General features: G+C 40.1%; 1 protein-coding gene and 2 long non-coding RNA genes across 3 annotated transcripts in view; 1 reads left to right on the top strand and 2 right to left on the bottom strand.

Moving 5' to 3' along the window:
- Positions 1–8,741, top strand: part of LOC112559119 (nuclear factor related to kappa-B-binding protein-like) — a 34,042-nt gene extending 25,301 nt beyond the window's left edge. Inside the window, exons 19-26 of the mRNA XM_025230090.1 lie at positions 384–507; positions 1,072–1,166; positions 1,615–1,788; positions 2,044–2,869; positions 3,434–3,664; positions 5,026–5,232; positions 5,596–5,712; positions 6,855–8,741. Of these exons, the coding sequence (XP_025085875.1) occupies positions 384–507; positions 1,072–1,166; positions 1,615–1,788; positions 2,044–2,869; positions 3,434–3,664; positions 5,026–5,232; positions 5,596–5,712; positions 6,855–7,420 (2,340 nt within the window). The 3' untranslated portion in view covers positions 7,421–8,741. The remainder of the gene's footprint in view (positions 1–383; positions 508–1,071; positions 1,167–1,614; positions 1,789–2,043; positions 2,870–3,433; positions 3,665–5,025; positions 5,233–5,595; positions 5,713–6,854) is intronic.
- Positions 8,742–9,690: 949 nt separating this feature from the next.
- Positions 9,691–11,695, bottom strand: LOC112559121. The gene is made up of 3 exons (XR_003098283.1): positions 11,546–11,695; positions 11,229–11,357; positions 9,691–10,969 (listed from the first exon to the last, which is right to left on the bottom strand). It is a non-coding gene; the product is annotated as an uncharacterized LOC112559121 (long non-coding RNA).
- A 1,725-nt stretch (positions 11,696–13,420) lies between these two features.
- On the bottom strand, positions 13,421–15,275 carry LOC112559835. Its single transcript, XR_003098403.1, has 4 exons — positions 15,042–15,275; positions 14,190–14,385; positions 13,793–13,935; positions 13,421–13,480 (listed from the first exon to the last, which is right to left on the bottom strand). It is a non-coding gene; the product is annotated as an uncharacterized LOC112559835 (long non-coding RNA).
- Between the last annotated feature and the right edge of the window lie 5,130 nt (positions 15,276–20,405).

Genomic DNA, 20,405 nt, shown 5'->3' on the forward strand with positions numbered 1-20,405 from the left:
AAGAGTTTTTTTAAAAGTTAAAATACTCTCCTTGTAACTCATGAAATATAAAATTACCCACGTCTTCCTGGGAATATACAGTATCCAGTTCTTCTAGTGTACTTTTGTTGTGTAATTTTGTGGCTTAAAAAGTCAGGTTATTGTCATATAATGCTAGCTGCCCTTTTAGAGACTTCTAAACCCTTTTTAACAAAAATAACTGAAAGCTTGCTCTTTCACATTGTGTCACTTGGCACTTTGCACCCTGGCTTGTCCATGGCCAAGACATGCTGCTTTAGGCACACACAACTTGAGCTCACATTTTTTTTAAAGTACCATGTCATCTGTCCCTGACAGTCATGAATCTTCTTATACTACTGAAAATTGGTTTTCTCTGTGACCAGATCAATACTGTAGTGAGTGGGGCATTGGATCGTCTTCACTCTGAGAAAGATCCATGTGTCAAATACGATGTTAACTCTAAGCTATGGATTTATCTTCACCGCAGCCGGACAGAAGATGAATTCGGTGAGTTTTAGCAATTAGGGGTTTTGTTAAATTTGTGGGATTTTTTTGTTTTAAGTGTTTTCCTCCCATGACAGTATGTAATTATCACACATAACTGTGGGGTTTAATGGTTTGAATGTCTGTTTCTTAGTCTGATGCATCTCTTGAAGATAAGTAGAGTTACCATACTTTCCCCTACTCTTAGTTGACAGAAGCATTGAAAACAAGAAAATTCTGAGTTTATAGGTGGATTTCTTTGATGGCATTTGACCTGACTGCCTTAATCCCCAGGCACATTGTTGTTATCATGATTATTAAATGTTTAATGTAGCTACAATTTTTTGTTTCTTTACTTTTACCAAATTTTGCCTGCTGTATTATTTTGGAGCATTTTGAGGTGAGAAACTAATGAATTGATATTTTGTGGCACTTTCTGATTTTTTTCTCCTTCTTTCTAATTTAAATCCTATAAATCTTTTGGACCTGTTGATATTATTATGAATGCTGTTACCATTGTTAAATAGAATAAGTGTAGACTTATCATCAGTATCATAGCATGAAGCTGACAGCACTGTCTCATTTCAGAGCGCATTCACCAAGCCCAGGGTGCAGCAGCCAAAGCCAAGAAATCCCTGCAACGCCCTAAAGCCTCAAAGGCAGTGAGTCTTTGTCACTTGGTGGTAGGCCACATAAAATATTTACTTGTCAACATGGACTCTTTGTTACTTGCTGGGAGACAACAAATGTTTGCTAGCATAGACCTTATAGGCTTGGTCTCTAAGCCACATGCAATATTTAATTGTCAGAATTGACTGCCATTTGTTTGTAGGCTGTATAAAATATTAGTTTTTGAACATTGAGTTTTTTACAGGTAGATCATATAAATTTTGTATTTCTGAGTATTTTACTTTTTTCATCAAGTGGTTCACTGTATAAAATTCATGTTATCAACTGTATAAAATTCATATTATCAGCATTTTAGTTCTGACTGATAGAAACAGTTCATTTACATACACTCATATTAACAGAAAATATAGGGACTGGTGCACATATGTAGCTCCTGTTGGTATAAACAGTGTGGTTGCAGTCTAGTTAATTTTAACCAGTCGCTTGTTTTTGCATTTAAAGATCAAAGACCAGGTGGCCTCACAGACAATTGTGGCCTCAGCAAAGACTTCATTGAGTGAAGGTTGTGCTGCCTCTCCTGCAAGTGGTGACATAAAGCTGAAGGATATTACTTCCCTTGTCTCACAGCCTGTCAGGCAGCTATCCAACACATTATCTGAAACGTCATTTGCACAGGTTAGTAAATGTGCAAATGAATCTTCATTATTTTCGTCTTCATACTGTACTGTATGGATATGTCTCAAAACCATGATTATTTATTTGTTTTCTTGATTCATTGTCTAATGAATATATCTGTTATCATGTAAGCTTGTTCTGTTTAAATTAAACAATTATAGTATTTGACTGCCTGAGTACTTCATCCACAAACCACTAGTTTATTGTGAGGCAGGTTTGGAAGAAGTCTATGTTTGGGTTCTCCAATTCTTGCAGGTCCGTGCCACTAAATCTGGTAGCAAACAGGGGGCTACAGCTGCAGCACAGAAGGCAGCTGCAGCAGCGATCGCCGCCGCATCGACTCAAGCAGCAGCTGCAGCTATTGCTGCAGCATCAACACAGCCAGCAAACATCTCTGCTGGCCAGATGACCATGCCTGCAAGTGGGTCACAGGTCAGCACCATTACCATTTCTGCATCTCCAAACAACCACCGGGCAGTCCCTCAGCTCTCAAAGACACAGCAGGCTGTAGCAGGGACTGCTCTTCCTTCTGCCAAGTCACGCCTGCCAACAGTAACAGTGTCTCAAACAGCTGGTTCAAGCATACTTGGGGCCAAAGGTCAGACAGTTGGAGTTCTACAAGGGCAACAAACCATATCTCAGAATAGTTCTTTGTTGACTTCCATTGGCAAGCCAACAGCAGGAGGCATCAGCAAACCACCAGTAGTGACTGTAACTAAACAAGGTCTGGCCTCGGTTTCCAGACAGGTCAGTTTAGCAGAGGTACAACCCGAAGGTTCTGTCGGAGGTGGCAGCAAAGGGACGGCTAAAGGATCACCCATCATTCTCACTCAGGAAGTCACCTCACAGACGTCAAGTCCAGCTGGTGTGTCTCTGCCTTCCACTGCGAAAGTCCTGACTCTGGCACAGTCAGGGAATGCTGGAGGAGGAAGTGGGGGGGCTGCAGTTGGTGACGGCTCAGTGATGACTCGGCTTGTGCAGCAACAGGTTGTGTCTGTAGGCAGTTTGCTGGCCTCAGGACAAGCACGTAATCTGACACAGACCTTGGGGCAACCAAGAAGCACAACACTCAAGATACAAGGTAAGAATGTGTACCATTAAAAAATTACACAAACAAGATCTTACATGCTAAACAAACACTTCAGCTTTATTTCAATGTTCCCTATCCATAAAATGCAATAGGTTTTAGATCTCCAGTTAATATTGTTGGGGGCAGGGAAGAATTTCTAACATCCATCTGAGATATTATAGACCAGTCACACACAAAGTACACGTCAGTGTTCATATTATTGTGATCTTGATCCTTGGTGTCAAAAAAATTAGTAGTACTGTGTTTTATACAAATACTGTTGCCTACCTTTGGCAACAAATAATGATGAAACATTATATGTGGGACTTACTTGATGAGACCAGTTGCTTTTGAGACTCCAACACCAAAATGTTTCCATTTTCAAACCCCTTTGGTAAATTCTCTTTTTATGGTTTTGATTTCTCATGCTCCTTTTATACATATTTATATATGATGGGAAATTTTATACGTCATGAGAAAGTTTCACTTTTTTTTTTTTCATTTTTGTTGTGAACATTAACAAAACGTAGTCTTTGACTATGAACTAAATGTCTGACTAAATATTTGACCTCACAGGAGGGAGTATTGTCCAACCCATCGTGGGTGGGAGCCCAGTGCAGATCACAGGTAAGCCGCTAGCAACTGCCAAAGGATTGTTGCAGCTGGGAGGCAAAGGAGGACAGCCACTGGGTGTGATCCAGACCTCCCATGGCCAGATCTCTACTCTTAGTCTTATTCCACAGGCTCTGGCTACATCCACAACAGCAGCAGGCACTGTAGCATCCGGCAGCAAGCTGACGGTCTCAGGTAATGACACAACAATCATTTATCAATTTTCCTTTATCTAGATCTCTTTAGCATAAGAAAAGGGAGGAAGTGGATACGAGTTAGTTGAAATTTAAAGTGTAAACAGAAGTTTAAGAACAGTATCATCATAAACTCATGGACCATGTGGTAGGTATGGACTGGATCTTCATGATTGCCTTTTTGCGCTTTTATGGAATGAGCAATATTTGGTGGGAAATGGGGGATAGCATTTTATGTAGCTCTCAGAGGACAGGAAATGTGCAACAAGCAGTGTACAGAAATGCCCAAGTTTCAGATCCAAATAAGCAGAGTGTTCTGATTCAGTGTTCAGCAGTTGAAAGATAATCAGTCAAGATAGTGAAATGTGCATGTAACTTTCTTTTTGAGCTGACAATTTGTTTTTGAATCCCTTTTGTAGTGCATGTACATGTGCCCCTTCCCCCAAAAAAAAATAATAAATCGTAATTATTCAGCAAAAGAAAAGTTAGAAATCCCAAACAAATGTTAGGAAAAAATGTTTTAATTTTGCAGAAATTACTGACATGATAATAAAAGTAGGGTTAGGGTTAGAAGGTTGCTTATAGACCATCGTTTCCAAACAGTTCACAGTGCTTTACAAATAATAAACCATACTAAGATCACACTGTTACTTAAAGCTTTAACAACAATCTTTATCATTTAATAACCAAGCACACGATCACCTGTACTGTTCACGCAGTACATATACTAAAAAACACGATCACCTGCAAACTGTCAGTAACAAGAATCATGGAACATGTACATCTTCACCCCACTGCTTGAATGCTGACAATGAGGATGCATTTATCACCTGGGAGGGAAGTGTATTCCAAGCAAGCTGGGAGGGAAGTGTGTTAACAGCTAGACACTCTGCCCCTTGTAGTGACGTCATGACCAATCATTTCGCAACCTTGGAGAATCTGCTTAAGAAAATTTCCCAGGCAGAGTGACGGCACTTGTTCTGAGAAAAAGACACAAATGCTAGAAATTAAATATCTAAAAAATAAAAGAATTACAGGATTTTGTCTTAGACAAATGCACATTTGAAATGTGTTTGTATTTTAATATTTTAATAACAATCATCACTTCTTGAACACGACAACCTGAGTGATGTTTTCTTCTTTTGACACGAAGATATGCATGCACTCACTACTTGCTCACAACAGAACTCTCCAGGAGAGTAATTTTCTTCTGCTTTTCTTGTGGAAGGTGAGAATGCCAATATTTGAAGGCTTGAATCTTGAAAATCAAGCATAATTATGTACTCATATTATGGGAACTATTATTTTTAAATGAACCTAACCTTTTCCATTAAGAGGTTAAGTACACATTTGTGTTTTCAGCCTCTAGCGGTTCCAGTTCTCCTGTTACCTTCACAATGGTAGGCTCTTCAGCAGCTGGGTCCAACACGCAATCCAAGCCCACAGTTCTCACTCACGTCTCCTCCACAGGGTCTGGCACCTCTGCACAAGCAAAAGTTGTTTCCCCGTCGCAGGCTGGTATGGTTGTTACCCAGTTCACCTCAGGGAACAGCATTTCTCTGCGACCAGGTACAATCAGCGAACAAACACTTGATGGCTTGTACTTTATTTCAAGGGAACGAATTGAAGTCATTGGAATTAAGCTATACAATTTGCAACTTAAACTTATTAGGAAGAACAGAGCAACAAATTTTACACTTAGTTCATATTTAGCGATTTTTTTTATTTTGTTTAAGTTTCATCTGTCATAAAATACCATTTTAAGCATACCCAAATTACACAATTGTTGAGCATACTTAATGAGTTAACTGGTCAGTTAAAATTCTGAATTGATATCTGCTTTGGGAATGCTCAAAGACTTTTTTTTTTTTTTGGTACTTGCATGTTGGTTTTTGTCTGTGGGCTCTCATATGTTCATGTCAACACATCTAGGTCTTGCAGGAGCATCCCAGACTAAAGTGGTGACAGGTCAGGCTGCTGGACTGGTGCCAGCACAGTTTATTGTGCAACAGGCAACAGGTGGTGGCACAGCACAGACAGGGACTCAGGGTGAGAATAAGGTCTAGTTTGTCTGGAATGGAGAAGAGACCAAAAAGATGGAAATTCAGGGCTTCTGCTAAGGCTAATTTCTTTGGGGTCCCAGGTACCCCTTCTTCAGATTTCTTAGGAGTCCCAGGCTAACTCTAAGGGGTCCCTTTACAATGTGAAAAAAAAAAAAAAAATCAACAAATCAACATACTTTGTTCAACTGCCTTTCAGGCACACAAAGCACTGTAATGTCTAGTCAGAGACGGCGAGATTTCTGTGCTATGAAGTCTGTGCAAGCATCTGTGATGCGCTTATGCTCACTATACTTGGGGTGCTCACTTTCCGTTTCTGAGACGATGATTTTAACCATGCTGTCAGCATCTTGGAAATAGGTTAATGCAGGGGTGGGCAATTAATTTTCCCAAGGGGCCGTATGAGAAATTGGGATGGTTTCAGAGGGCCGGACTAATATAGTTAACTCAGTTTTACCTAATATTGTATATATAGTATATATACTGGCGAGCAGGCCAGCGGGCGGGCCGGTCAGAGACAGGAGGCGGGCCGGCCCTTGCCGAGGTCTGGGTTAATGGAACTCTTCCCGGTGAGGGAAAAAAGCTCAGTGCAAGGGAAGTAACTCTCACCTTGTAGCAGACAGCAACAATAGATTGGAATACGATGTCAGACACTACATTTACCCAATTTTGTATCTGTTCTTCGCCCAAATTTGAAGGGGTCCTCTGGGACCCCATTGACGAAAATTGAAGGGGTCCTCCGAACTTTGAATGCATACTGTATGCAATTTTTTGCGTAAGCAGAAGCCATGGAAATTTGTTATGTTCATGTGGCTGTACAAAAAGCTTTAAGACCATTGTTTATTTGTTTCATGGGTTAAAATGCTTGTCTGAAGAAGCATATTACATTTTTCAGAGTAATTACATACTCCAGAAAATTCATCTGTAAGGTTAATTTAGAGCAGAAAGTTATCTATTTTCATTTGGTCTACCCACAGCCAAAGAAATGTTGATTAGTTGTTTTTCCTGCACTTTGTTGGTGGGGTGAGGAACTGTGTCCCACTGAAGAGTAGTGAAAATATATTTATTCATGGCAAAGGCAACTGCTTTAGCCTTTCTTATCTGTGGATCTTCTAATTTGTCTTTTCACAGGAACCCCAATCATCGTGAGTCAGGCTAGTGGCAAGGGTGGTCAACAGAACATACAGGTGGTGCGCACAGTGCTGTCACAACAGGGGGGACTCAAACCAGGGCAGGCAACTATTCTTATCTCTCAGCCAGCTCTTCAGCAAGCTGCTGCAGCGGGCACTGTCTTGTCTTCAGCGCAGGTGATTCATGCATCTGGTGGTGTATCCTCTGCGAAGACTACGGGACGTGGTTCGCCTAAAGGCAAAACACAACCAGTCTACGCTCGCATCATCACACCACCTGCTGGCATGAAACTGACAACAGTAAATCCCAATCAGGTGACAGCCAGTAGTAATGTGAATGTTCTTCAGACAGTGGGCAAGATCCTGGCTGGCTTGCCGAGTGCTGTCAGCACAGGTGGCGGAAACACTGCACAGCAGAACATAGGCACAGTCACCATCAGTGCTGCAGGGGCGTTGCCGTCTGTAGCTGTAGCCGTCACTCAGGCTCATCCTGGCAGCCTGCAGTCTTTAGTTCGGACTCAGACAGCTGATAGTGGAGGAAGTGGCACTGAACCAGGGACAAACTGACAAAAATATAGTGAGTAGAAACCTTAGATGGGGTGACCACTGCTAGCATGGTGTTGAAGGAAGAACAGAAATTGTGTGGGTACTAATGTGAGTTAATGGAGCATGCGTGTGTACATGGTGGAAGAATTGGTGCTAATTCTATATCTTTGAGAATGGTGTAAGTTTTTTGTATTTGTTACTATCAGATGTTGCTACTCATCTGTTTCCATGGTTACACCCGATCAGTTTGTGCTCGTTGACAGCACCAGCCTTATAAATAAGAGAATATCAGAGCCTGAGGTTCAAAGGGCAGCTTCTGTTTCGTGTGATTTGTACAGTAGTTTTCTATTTCACCACCAGTTCAGATGTTTTCACAATGATAATGCATATTGTCTGTAATCTCTGCATGTTGATGCACACATGTGCATGTTGTATGGGTTTGTGTGTGTGTTATGTGCATGTTATCCTGTTTGTACGACTGCTTTTTTTCCTGCAAATACGCATAGGATATTTTGTCGACATGCGTATGCATGTAAGATTATGAATGTAAGTGTAAATGCAGGGGATAGCATGTGAGAGAATATTGCTGAATTGAAAATATTCTAATTCTACAAATGTTGTAACTTCAGCATGATATTGGCATCATGCTGGCCATGTTCACCTGAAGTTGGTTTTCAAAGAGACAACTCCTCTTTCTCTCAGTTGAAGCACATTGAGAGACTTCTTGGATGTTCTCCCTTCTCACCACTGCTGCAGCACTTGGTTACAGTGTTTATGGTGAGGGTTACAATAGTTATACTTTCGCAGTACAGGAGACCTGTGCTTTGTAAGGTGGAAAAGAAATTTTTAAAGTTTGCAGCCTGTGAAACTGTAACATTCATAAAACGAAGTAGAGGGTAAAAAGCATGATTAAAATTAAGCATAAGGGGAAAATGGGAATACTTAAACATGAGGAAAGCTTGAGAAAAGACATGGTTTGTCATTTAAACTTGAGACGATAACCAGAAAATCACCTCCCAGCATCTTCAGCATGTAAATAAGGGAAGGGTTGGGGTAAGCAGAACATACAAGTACCCTGTCAGCATGATGGTTTCTGCAATTAGATGACAGATTACAAACTTCCTTTTATGCATTCTTGGCAGTTATTTGTGACATGCACCAGGAACTAGGTGTTTGAGTGATCATTGTTGCAAGGACTGTTTCTTATCTCCTGGCAATAACAACAAGAAAAAGTGTTGTCTTGTTGTTTGAGAAATTCTTTGGGTGAAGGTTTGTCCATGGTGTGTCATGCAGAATTGATCTTTGAACTCTCTGTGAGAATACAAGGTGAAAGAGCAAAGAAGTGATTGTGTGCTTTAAGAATGCCTTAACTCATGTAAGTTAGTTTGAGGCAGAATGACACACACAATGTACAAGTCAATGACTGCAACTACAAAATACTTGTTAATTTACAGTTGTTAAGTGATATTATATCTGCTACTGCACAAGTGCCCCTAATCATCTTTGAATGTCTGTGAAAAAAAAATGAACTTTATTATTAGCTAAAAAAAAAATTTCAAATATTAACCTTCTTTGCTGCTCATACAGGGATCAAAACCATAGCATTCATATGAAAGACAATGTTATTGCGATGTTACTATCATTGGCCTCCAGTTTTCACAAAGGCTGCTGTGTGGTCTTGTTGCCATGATATAGCCCTAGTTACTGGCACGGCGTTAAACGCAAACGACAAACAGCTGTGTGGTCTTGTGGTAGCATGCAGATAAGAGTAAAATGTTGCTGGGGTGGTGGATTCATAACTTGCTTTTTTTAACCTCTTTAAACAAACTTTCCACCCTGTCAGAACTTTCTGCTTCGACTTTGGGCTTACATTGGCCTTCAAAGTACCTAAGAACTTGGTTTAATCTTGGTATCGGATTGTTGCTTGTTGCATATAATTGTTCAGATGATGGAAGTTATATTTCCATGGTTCTTATGGGGATAATTCCTACCTTATTCCTGCTTAACCACTCTCCCAAAACAGTGTTTACACACTACATAACAACAATCTATTGACATCTGTTCCACATTTGCTTCTCTAGAATCATCTGCCTCTTCCTTCCACACTCAGGGCAAAACAATGTCTTGTATTATGTCTATGCCCAAGGCCCTATAAAATCTCATGCTGCAATCGTGGACCTGCAATTTGATGGTCTGCCTTATCACATTTCCACTTTGATATGTTGGAAATGCATGTTCAGGAGATGATGCATTACCATGCTTCTTTCAAACAAGCAAAATACCAACCAGAGTGAACTGAATCAGTATTTATAATGCTTTCACTTTTTTCATCCAATGCATTCTCTACACACAGTTGCACGGTCTAAAATATTTTTTAAATATTAAATCAGTAAATTGTGCATAATTAGCAAAACAGTTGAGAAGATAATAACAATGATTTATATAGCACTTTTCCAATGATTTGCTCAGAATGCTTTACAGAAATGATATACTGACTGAATTATTAACAACCACATACCAACATTTGCTCACTTCTACAACAGAGATACATTATGCACACTCAGGGTCACAGTGAAGTTGCCATTTTGAAAAGATGTGCCTTTGTACTTCAAGATGGTAAGAGAATTGGAGGGATGAAGGCTGATGTTCTAAGTTGATGGGGATTGTCAGGAAAAAGACCTCTGTCTATACATCTTTGCCTTTGTGCTCAAAGAAACTTGATGTCGGAAGATGAATAGTTAAGTAGGCGTATAGGAATGACTTCGGAGAGGTACCGAGGACTGGTGCCAAAAACAGCGGAGTAAGTCAAAGTGGAAAGTTTCTAGGTTATATGATCCGCGATTGGCACCCAGTCAAGAAAGCAAATGATAGGAGACGTTTACATCAAGGTGGTCTGTAGATGAGGCAAGCAGTATTATCCTGGATCATTTGAAGTCTGTCAAGAACATACATGGGAGTGCCAGCCAAGAGAGAATTACAAAAGTCAATCCTCAACAGCGGAAAGGCGCAGATTAGAGTTTTAGTTGTGGTGAGATAATTATATTATCACCATACTCATCAGTTGGATTTTCAGATGTAATTAATAGTCATAACGCTTATCACAAAGGTGTGTATCAAAGGTCTTTTTACAAGCATCGTATAGTCACCCTAGCTGAAAAACTTTGACCCCTTCTTACCAGAAAAGTATATTACATACCACTGCTTGATTCAGATAGTTGCAGGCTTAAACCACTTGTGGAAGGTTTTGTTTATATTTGTTGTGTTCTTAATTTTGTAGCATAAGGCATCATTGTAACATGAAGACATCTGTTCAAGAAAATCATAAATAATCTCATCCTATGCATACATTTTTTTTCACTCATAACAGCTGAAAACTAAAACAATACATTACTAACATGACGAAAGAGGTCAGCAGCGTAGAGCTGTATGACAATAAAGCGCTATGATTGCAATAGTCAGAGTTGCAGGCATTTGCACTGACTGATATCCCATTCCATACTGTTGAATACTCTCCGTCACCTCGCAGTTCTATGCACATTCTTGTCACCTCCACAATACGGACTTTGTTTGCTGGAAAAAAGATAATGATAGCTTTCATTAAGTAAAATATTTTAAAAGTGTTAATTTTATTTCCTGCCAGAGAACTGATCATTTGAAGCAACTGTGAAGAACAACAAATGCGTTTTGTGTAGAATAACAGGTGCATGTGTTCATTACACGAAAAGGAAAATTTCAATCAAGTGTACTTCTCACTTTAAATTACACTCTCGTAGCGAGATTAGTTGAAAATATGAGCATAAGTAAGCTAAGGAGGACAGAGTTTACGGACAGTAGCGTTCACCGCGGTACTTGACGCAGGTGCCATCAGGACAGGGTTTGGCCTCCGTGGTCTTCATTCCAAAATGATCGCCGCATCTGTCGTCGTTTTGGTTGCATACATAACATCTTGGGGCAACACCTGATAGCAAGAGTTCACAAACATTAAGTTGTCATTAGCCACTCAAAGTTTCTTGAATATTTTTAACAGCAGCGCATAAAATGTACCGACACAGAGTGAGAATACGGAAGTCTGACAGGTATGGAAGGTTTTAGGCCATTTTAAAATGAATGACGCTATCCGTCCAAAAAAAAAAAATTGATTCTCACAGCATGTAAACAGTGACATTAAGAAGACAACCGATACTGCGATAGTCATCTCTGCTTCACATCTATCATCATGACCACTGCATCGAGTGTCTCAAAGGTTCGTGCGCACCTGTCAGGTGTCAACTTCCTGTACAAAGGAGCTCGGTCGTCCATTGGATGAAACAATCACGTGGTATCTTAACGGCGTAATGACTAGGCTGAACGTCAGATAACAACGTACCGCAACGCGCGCGGGCGCCTATGACGGGCGGGCCGTACCCCAGCGAAATTTCAGTGAGCGCCCGCGGGCGCACGCGTAATTGCTCTAGAGCAGACCTGTGGCGTGTTGCATAGCACGTAGCGAATCGAGCGAAGCTAGCCTAGCGAATCTAGCGGTTAGCGAAAGCTAGCGGTCCCTGTGCAACGCAGTGTAGCCGGAAGCCAGAGTTTCAAGATGGCCGACTTAAGGCGAGGTTTGAGTGAAGTCTTTGTTTTGCTTGCTACACCCCGCCGTGCTGTAGCCAAGCCGTCGCAAATAAATATCGAGCTTGCGGCCCACCTGTCCACTGAAAGTAAATCAGGACAATAATGAAAATTCCAATGCCCACATGATCGGTTTCGTCGAAGTCATCGTTCCAGGATACTCGACATACCAGTTCAAATCTCACTTCGAATGTTGCCGGACGCCTTTGATGTAAGTTAACGTAATAAAATAAAGTAAAATGTAATAGACTTAATGAAATATAAATAAAAATGCCGAAATCAATTTTTAAGGAATGTGAACGTCCAAGATATATATATACATAAATGTATCCACTACACATATCTATAATAATGCTCACACACACAAACTTTCATAGAGATCTTTTGTGAAATTTTTCAGGCTCTCCAGGCTTGGATTGAGCCTCATCTGCCACAGCAACGTGGTTCAACAATAGACAAAGCTGCTTGCCACCTTGTGGTTACTCACCAAATCAACCTCCAGAATAATATTCACCTATATTTTCCATACCACGTCTATAGCAAAGCATCCATCATCAGTGTCTGCTTTTCTCTTCCAACAACATTTATTATTTCATTATATAATTTGAATATTTTGCATAAATATCTCTTGCATTTGTATCAACACCCATAATTTCTTTCCCCATGCAAATTGAGGTCTACATGTCTTTGTGTCACCATCATTAATAAGTTGTCCACCATGTGCATATATTATATGATATGTGCATTTATATTTATGGTTGGTGTGATTTTGCAGTTGTGCTTATATGTTGTCTACATACTGAAGTTGACACAGCAGCAGCAAAGTATTGTCATACACCATATGGCTGTGTATTTTTCATCACTGTGTACAGTTCTCTCCCAGCAACCTTTATATTTCCATTGCATAATTTGAATTTTTTATAACATATCTCTTGCATTTGCATCACCACTATGATTTGTTTTTATTCGTATAAATTGAGGAGTGTGCGTGTGTTTAATTCCTGTCACCATCCTTAATAATTTGCTTTTCACCAGATGCATGTTCTGTGCTTTCAAATGAACTAGAGTGTCACTTTTTGTGTTTAGCTTTGATGCAACACACTTTTCCAGTTATAATTTCTCATTTGATTATCATGTAATGTGTTTATCATATAATAAATTTTCATTTGATTTTACTAATTCATGGTAGAAACAAGTGTGCTTCATTGTGTACATGATTATCAGGTAAATCAGGATTTTTTGGTTTTTAACGGTCACAGTGAAAAAGAAAAAAAAGACATTTGTAAGGGGCGTGTAAGTTTTTTTATATTAGTACTAAAATCAAGACGGTGACAATATTCTTTATTCAGTAGGGTCGTACTAATAACCGATACTGGGAGAGGTGAGGAGTCTCCTGAGACATTCCTTGCTGTTCTTGCTTCTTTGTAGGGGTGGCACATTGCTGGGTATTGGAGATCTCGGAGAGAGTGTTTACTGAAAAATAAATATTAATGAATTATGACCAATATATGGGCATGGAAAACCCAAATATGTCTAGCCTGTATGCCCATGGTAACTGCTCTTGCTGGAACAGTGCATGAATACAAAAAGTTCCTAACTGAGCTTTTTACATATCTAGACTCATCTCTTTGTGGCAGAACAGACTTTTGTCACTACCCTCCCCAAATACCTGTAGGATAAGAAGCATTAAACAATTAATACTTGAACTGTCAAATGTTTTACTAAATATGGCTATACTAAAATTATGCTTTACTTGCTTATTTATGTTATAAATGGTTCACTCACCTTTTACACTCCCCAGTGATGATGATGTCAGTGGTGAGATGAACGAAGAGTCTCCTTCCAAGATTTCAGCCATTCTGGAATAGAAATTCCATCGTGATCTTCCCTGGCCCGTTTTCTTGTTGAAATCTAATATAGCTTTGTACCTGTTGGGATACAAGTACCAAACATGCTTACATATCATTATGTATCCAGACTAATTTCACACAGCTACCAAAAAATCTCTACTAAAGCTTGGTTGATACTGGTGGGGTCTTGTTTACAGGTTAAATGAATGAATTGTGGTAACAAATAAATAAGAACTTGCACAACCTTAAAAACCTGTGATGTTTTGTTTCTCAGATCTATGGAAAAATGTTGCACTCTAAGACAGAAAGCCAATGATTTTGTAGGAACTCACCATATTTTCATATTGCTCCATTTTTTTCTCAAGTGCTGCTGGAGCAAAGTGGCATCCTGAGGCTGCCATTTCCAAAACAATCCTCTTCCATACCTCTATTTTCAAGTTGGAATTGCAAATTGTTCCTTATGTTCGGCATAAGTGTCCATGAGGAAAAGTACTGCCCCCTTGGTCCATTGATTTCCCACATTTGTTTCTGTTAAAATATGAAATCAATTAATCAGGAATAAAAACAGGAAAATAAAAACCAGAATAACATAGTGATATGTTTAGTAAATGCAACAGTATCAGATTCAAACTTAAAGCTTTGATTCTAAACATCAAAGAATAGGGTAGTTGTACTATTTTATTCTGTTGGAAGGATAGTTCAATAATGTGCACAATATTTTCATAGCTGGGTTATTTGTGAAAATCATTAAAGCCTTCCAATTATAACAGCTCTTCGTGGCATTTATAACACTGAAAAATTACCTTTATCACCACCTTCAGCCTTTTCATAACTTGAGATAATAAATTTTGGAACTAGAAAGCAGAAAATTAAAACAGACACACAAGAGGCCGGTACACGCGGAGACTGCAGGTTGGAGGATACTGTCGGGGCTACAAGTTGTTATAAAATTACTCTTGCTAAACATGTGAATATTTTGTCAACCTTGAAAATAGGGTATTTTAAATAGCAATCGTTAAAAGACACCACTTTGTACACGGCCTTAATCGTAAAGCTCGTACTCGGCAAACGCCAATCCGACTACACGCGTACATTGTCTAAAATTGCTCCCGCTACACAAATAAATATATGTTTCCACATAAATAATAGAGTATTTTTATTACTTATCATTAAAAGATACTTACCACTTTGTATCCGGTCCAATACTCCTTTTTAACGGGAGCATCAAAGAAACTCTCATCTGCAAACTTGAAACCGACAACAATGTCGGCCATTTTGAATAGCAAGCGTAGGACCTCCAAAGGCCGCTAGCTTTGCTACGCTAGGGGTCTAGGTTCGCTAGCTTGTAGGGGCGCGCTTTTTACACTTCCGGCTAGATTGGCTAGCTTCGCTCGATTCGCTACGCCTATGCAACACGTCTCAGGGCAAACGCCGGCCCGCGGGCCGGATCCGGCCCGCCTCCTGTCTCTGACCGGCCCTTCCGCTGGCCGCCCACCAGTAAATATACTATGTATACAGTATTGGGTAAAACTGAGTTAACTATATTAGTCCGGCCCTCTAGAACCATTCCAGTTTCTCATCCGGCCCCTTGGGAAAATTAATTGCCCACCCCTGCTCTAGAGGTAGTACGCCACGGGCGCAAAGATGGCCGCCATGGTTGTCGAGTTTAGGCGTGTCGATGATATTCACGGTTTATCTTCTAATAAATAAGTATTTTGCAACAGATAGATATATACGATGACAAAGAAGTGTATTAAAAGTTCAGATTTCATCGTCTTTCTAGAGATGGTAGATGAATTTGCCTTCGATCTTGAAACTTCGAATCGGCACCACAACAACAGAAAGTCTACTCGTCATTTGTTTTTACGTGATATGCTTGACTACAGAATTGTTTTTTCTTTTTAATTCTCATGGACTTTTTCCTCTTTAGTTCCCAAATGAATGCCAGTAGAAGTATATTGTTTGGCGCTGCAATAGATTGCTTCTGTAGCGGGAGCGCTAGTTTCGGTCAGCGGTACCGCTGACAGCGCCTAGTCCCTCCACCCCACATCCCCTTCCACCCCACGCGTGGTCGCGCGAGCGGCGCGCAGGGCGAGACGGACAGCAACAGCGGGTGACGTAGAACCCAAGCTGCCCTGTACAAAATGCGGGCGTACAGCAGCGCCCGCGCCTCTTCTCTCGAGACGAGAATGGGTGGTTTTCACGTAACGTCATCAGTTTTTGCGAGCTGCTTCAGCGGCCATTTTTCTTACCCTACTAAAGCAGTGGTTACTGAAGCTTGCTGGCAACTGATCGGTTATCATGGTCGTCTGCGGCATAAAAGGATGCGGAAACAAGCCCTGCAGTAAACGAAATGTTCCTCTAGATGTATCTTTTCATAAGATACCCAAAATTATTTTGAACCAAGGTGACGAAACAAGAAAACTTACAGAAGAACGACGTCGTCTGTGGAAGGCAGCCGTTTACTGAAAGGATATTACAACAGAAGAGAAGTGGAACAAAATACTTATCTGTTCGAAACACTTTGTTGGCGGTAAGAAACCAGACGCTTTCCAAATTGCTAAAGTATTTAACGTTGTTCTGCATGTTGTACACATTGTGATAAATATTCTCTTCATTGTAGGTTGGTGACAGTTCACGTGATTTGAGTGAACATCAAAACAAGACTTTCATTATGCATGACCACGACTAATAAACTATAGCTATAGAGAGAGAGGATAAAAAATGTTATTTCTACTCCATTATTTTTCTTTTTAGACGTGTATTTGGTTTATTTTGTTTCAGTGCTGATTATTATTATTTTTTTGTAGTTAATATCACAAAGATGTAATTCATGGGTTGTTTTATTCTTGTGTCTAGGAAAGCCAGCATATGTGAATTTCCGAACAGCCCTTCCTGGCTTCCCACTCTACACTTGGGACATGAGCGATCAAGTACTTGCTCAGAAGCTGAGACTTCGAAAAACAGGTATTTGAGGCTTGTGTCTCGCAAAAGAAGTAATGCATCTGTCCCTACTCTACATACTGCAAGCAAGAAGCGAAAATCAATCAGCAGTGAGACAAGCCAGGAAGAAAAATTATGTGAAAGTGATTTTGGTTGCTCAAGTGCTTGCGAAGAAAGTTTACATGGTGACATAGAAGATTCATGTTCAAATGATCAGAACACTCAAACAGATTTTGGTTGCTCAAGTGCTTGCGAAGAAAGTTTACATGGTGGCATAGAAGATTCATGTTCAAATGATCAGAACACTCAAACAGATTTGACTGGACTAAATATAGATGCAATCATGCAGGACTCTGAGACCAGACTTCTTGATTCAGTTAAAAACAGACAACATTGTTCTATTTATGAAAGGCAGGTGTACGTTGAAGATGAAACTAAAGTTCCATTCTACACGGGACTTCCTTCATTGGCAGTAATGGACCTTATTTTCAGAACAGTAGAGCCATACATGTCTAATCAAACACAGTCACTGTCCAAAGAGCAAGAGTTTTTGCTGTGTTTAATTAAGATCAGACTGAACTACCAATTCCATGATATAGGGTATCAGCTGAAAGTATCCGTGTCAACTGTGCAAAGGAGTTTTCATAGAACTCTTGATGTACTTGTAGCATGATTGTCTTTTTTGTTGCACTGGCCTTCAAGAGAAGCTCTGAAACTGTCTATGCCTATGTGCTTTAGAGAAAACTTTAAAGATAAAGTTGCTGTTATTGTTGACTGTTTTGAACTTGAAGCACAGAAACCCTCAGGCCAAACCAATCAGATCCAAGTTTATTCCAACTATAAAAATATCATTCTGCCCAAATATCTGATTGGGATCACACACAAGGTTCAATCAGCTACATTTCAGATGCATTGGTGGCAGGGCTTCAGACAAACACATCATTGAAAATACTTCTTTGTTGTCCAACTTGTTACCAGGAGATGTAATTATGGCCGACAGAGGTTTCAACATTGAAGATGAAGTTCTTTTTATCAAGCTAAATTAATAATTCCAGATTTTACCCATGGGAAAAAAGCAACTTCACCCACTACAAGTTGAAAATTCGAGAAAAATAGCCTCTGTACGAATTCATGTTGAGAGAGTTATAGGCTTTGTTCGCAGAAAGTTTGGAATTTTGCAGTCTAAAGTGCCTATTGACCTGATGGCAACAAAGCCTGGTGATGATAATCCAGTCATAGACAAAATAGTTCGGCTTTGTTGCTGCATTGTAAATTTACATAAATCCATAGTGCCTATTGAGTAGCTATAGTGCAATTTTTTAGTTTGAAATCAGCATTTATTTTCAGAATGCATGCTTGCAATCTGTATATGTTTACATTACCACAGAAGTTATTCTCAGATATAAAATGCACAATTACCTTATTGTAGTTCTTTTTCTTTCGCACTTTATTTATAATAGCATGACGATATCCAACTGATCAGATAAGTTACTTGGTAAATTGATGTGAAACTGTGAACAATATAGAATTTGTTCTTTGCTGGAGATGTCATGCTTTGTATGATGTTGATCAAAATATTTGCTGTTGACAGAATATTGTTAATATTTTTTGCTTATTAACAGGATACTCAAACATGTATAATTGAATCAAATGTTATTGTCATTTGCATGCAAATGCCGTTTGCTTCCTCAGAAGCTAATTCAGAGAAATATTGATGCCAGAGCTTCTTTGTGGATTTTAGATTACCTAACCAATAGTTCTTCTTAGTAATCCATATCAATGATGTTATTTAGATTGGGATTTTGATATGTTCCTTCTTACCCTGTAATGATTTTTTATGTTATGTTCTGTCAGCAGACAAAAATTTTCTGAAAAGAATTAATAAATATGCATTTGAATGTGCAAAAGTTCTTGTTTGATGTTAAAGAAGAAAGAAAGAAAAGGTGTGACTGGAGAGGGAGAGATTGGGGTAGCAAGCAATGAGTGAGAGGAGGTGAAACTGGACACTTAATGAAGGGGAGGAGGATTGTGTTTCTTATTGAAGGAAGAAGCCACTGCCGGGACAGTGTGTTTTAATAGGGAGAAGAGAAAAGGATTCGAAGAGAGGTGGACGCTTGTTTAAGAGTAGAGAGCCATTTACTAGACAGTGTGTCTCACTAGTGTGTAAGAGATCGAGTACATTTTAGTTTGGAGGTTGTGTTAGTCGAAGTGTGATTGCCAAGACAGTGAGTTTTAATAGTAGATTCCGTGGATTTTTGTGATTGTGCTAGAAGAGCCATTGCCAAGACAGTGTGCTTCATAATGTGTAGAAGATTCAGTGGAGATATGTGATTGTGTTAGAAGAACCATTGCCAAGACAGTGAGTTTGAATAGTAATAGATACAGGAATTTGTGTGATTGTGTTAGAGGAGACATTGCCAAGACAGTGAGTTTTAATAGTGTGCAAGGAGCAGGGCCGCCGAGAGCCAGCCCGGGCCCCGGGACAGACCTCTCCGGGCCCCTTGTACTTGTAATCGTAAATTTTTTTCCCAGTATTTAATGTATGTTTACAATTCGAATCTCAATATCTACACTCAAACTCAACTTCTGCATGTGTAATGCTTGGGTGTTCTGTCCTTTGACCTTTCTTTAAAAGAAAAAGAAAAGGAGAAGAAGAAAAAAAATTCCACTGACCAAGGCCGGGCCCCCTTGACAGCCGCGGGCCCGGGTACACCAGACCCCCCTGTCCCCCCCTCTCGTCAGGCCTGGCAAGGAGTTCGGTGGACTTGGTAAATGTGTTTGACGAAAGGAAGAGCCATTGTTATAGTGACTGTGTTTTCATAGGGTTTTTTAATTTTTTTTTTTTTTTTTATCAATAAACATAGGCAGACTCGTATAGGCAAAATCGTTTTGTTTATTTGAGTGAAAGAGCACGCAATTGTTCGACTCCGCTGGTGTGCTCGAGAGACGCTAGCGGTGTCGTAACACAAGCCGATACAGAGCCGCTGAAGAAACGCAAAGCGTTAGGGAAGGAAGATGGCGGACAGTGCCTCGTTGCTAACGTGTGTATCACGTGAGTGAAAACGACCCATTGGTCCTGCCGGTATGGCAGTTAGAACGTTTGGAGACTTGAGTTAGCGAGAAGTACCAAGGCGCTGAAATATGCATCTGGGCTCCGGTGCATAGGCGGTCTTAACTCGAGTTAAGACAGCAGTTAAGCCAAGCACGCTGTCTTAACCTAAGACGCCTGCTAAGCGCGGTGCATGGGCGGTCTCAACTCGCTAAGCAAGCGGTCTTAGTCTTAAAATTTGAGACTGGTCCCCCCCTGGCTTAACTCCTTGCTTAGCCGCGACACGCTGCTTACGCATGACCGCACGACGGCTGTCGTAGTAACAGAGGCGCTTGATCGTGTTGTTTACTGAGTTGCCCTGCGTATACCATTGACAGATACAGATTTTTGACTACTTCAGGGATCCATCAAATCCATTTGAAATGCATGACGTCGATTTGTTTCATCGTTTTCGATTCCGTCGAGCGAACATAACAGTGGAAAATGATTTCGACCATCATTTTCAACGAAAAGACTCTATTCCGCCTTTGTTGCAGGTAAGACTACAGTCACCGCC

This window comes from Pomacea canaliculata, linkage group LG3 (genome assembly GCF_003073045.1).
Source record: "Pomacea canaliculata isolate SZHN2017 linkage group LG3, ASM307304v1, whole genome shotgun sequence".
NCBI lineage: Eukaryota > Metazoa > Mollusca > Gastropoda > Architaenioglossa > Ampullariidae > Pomacea > Pomacea canaliculata.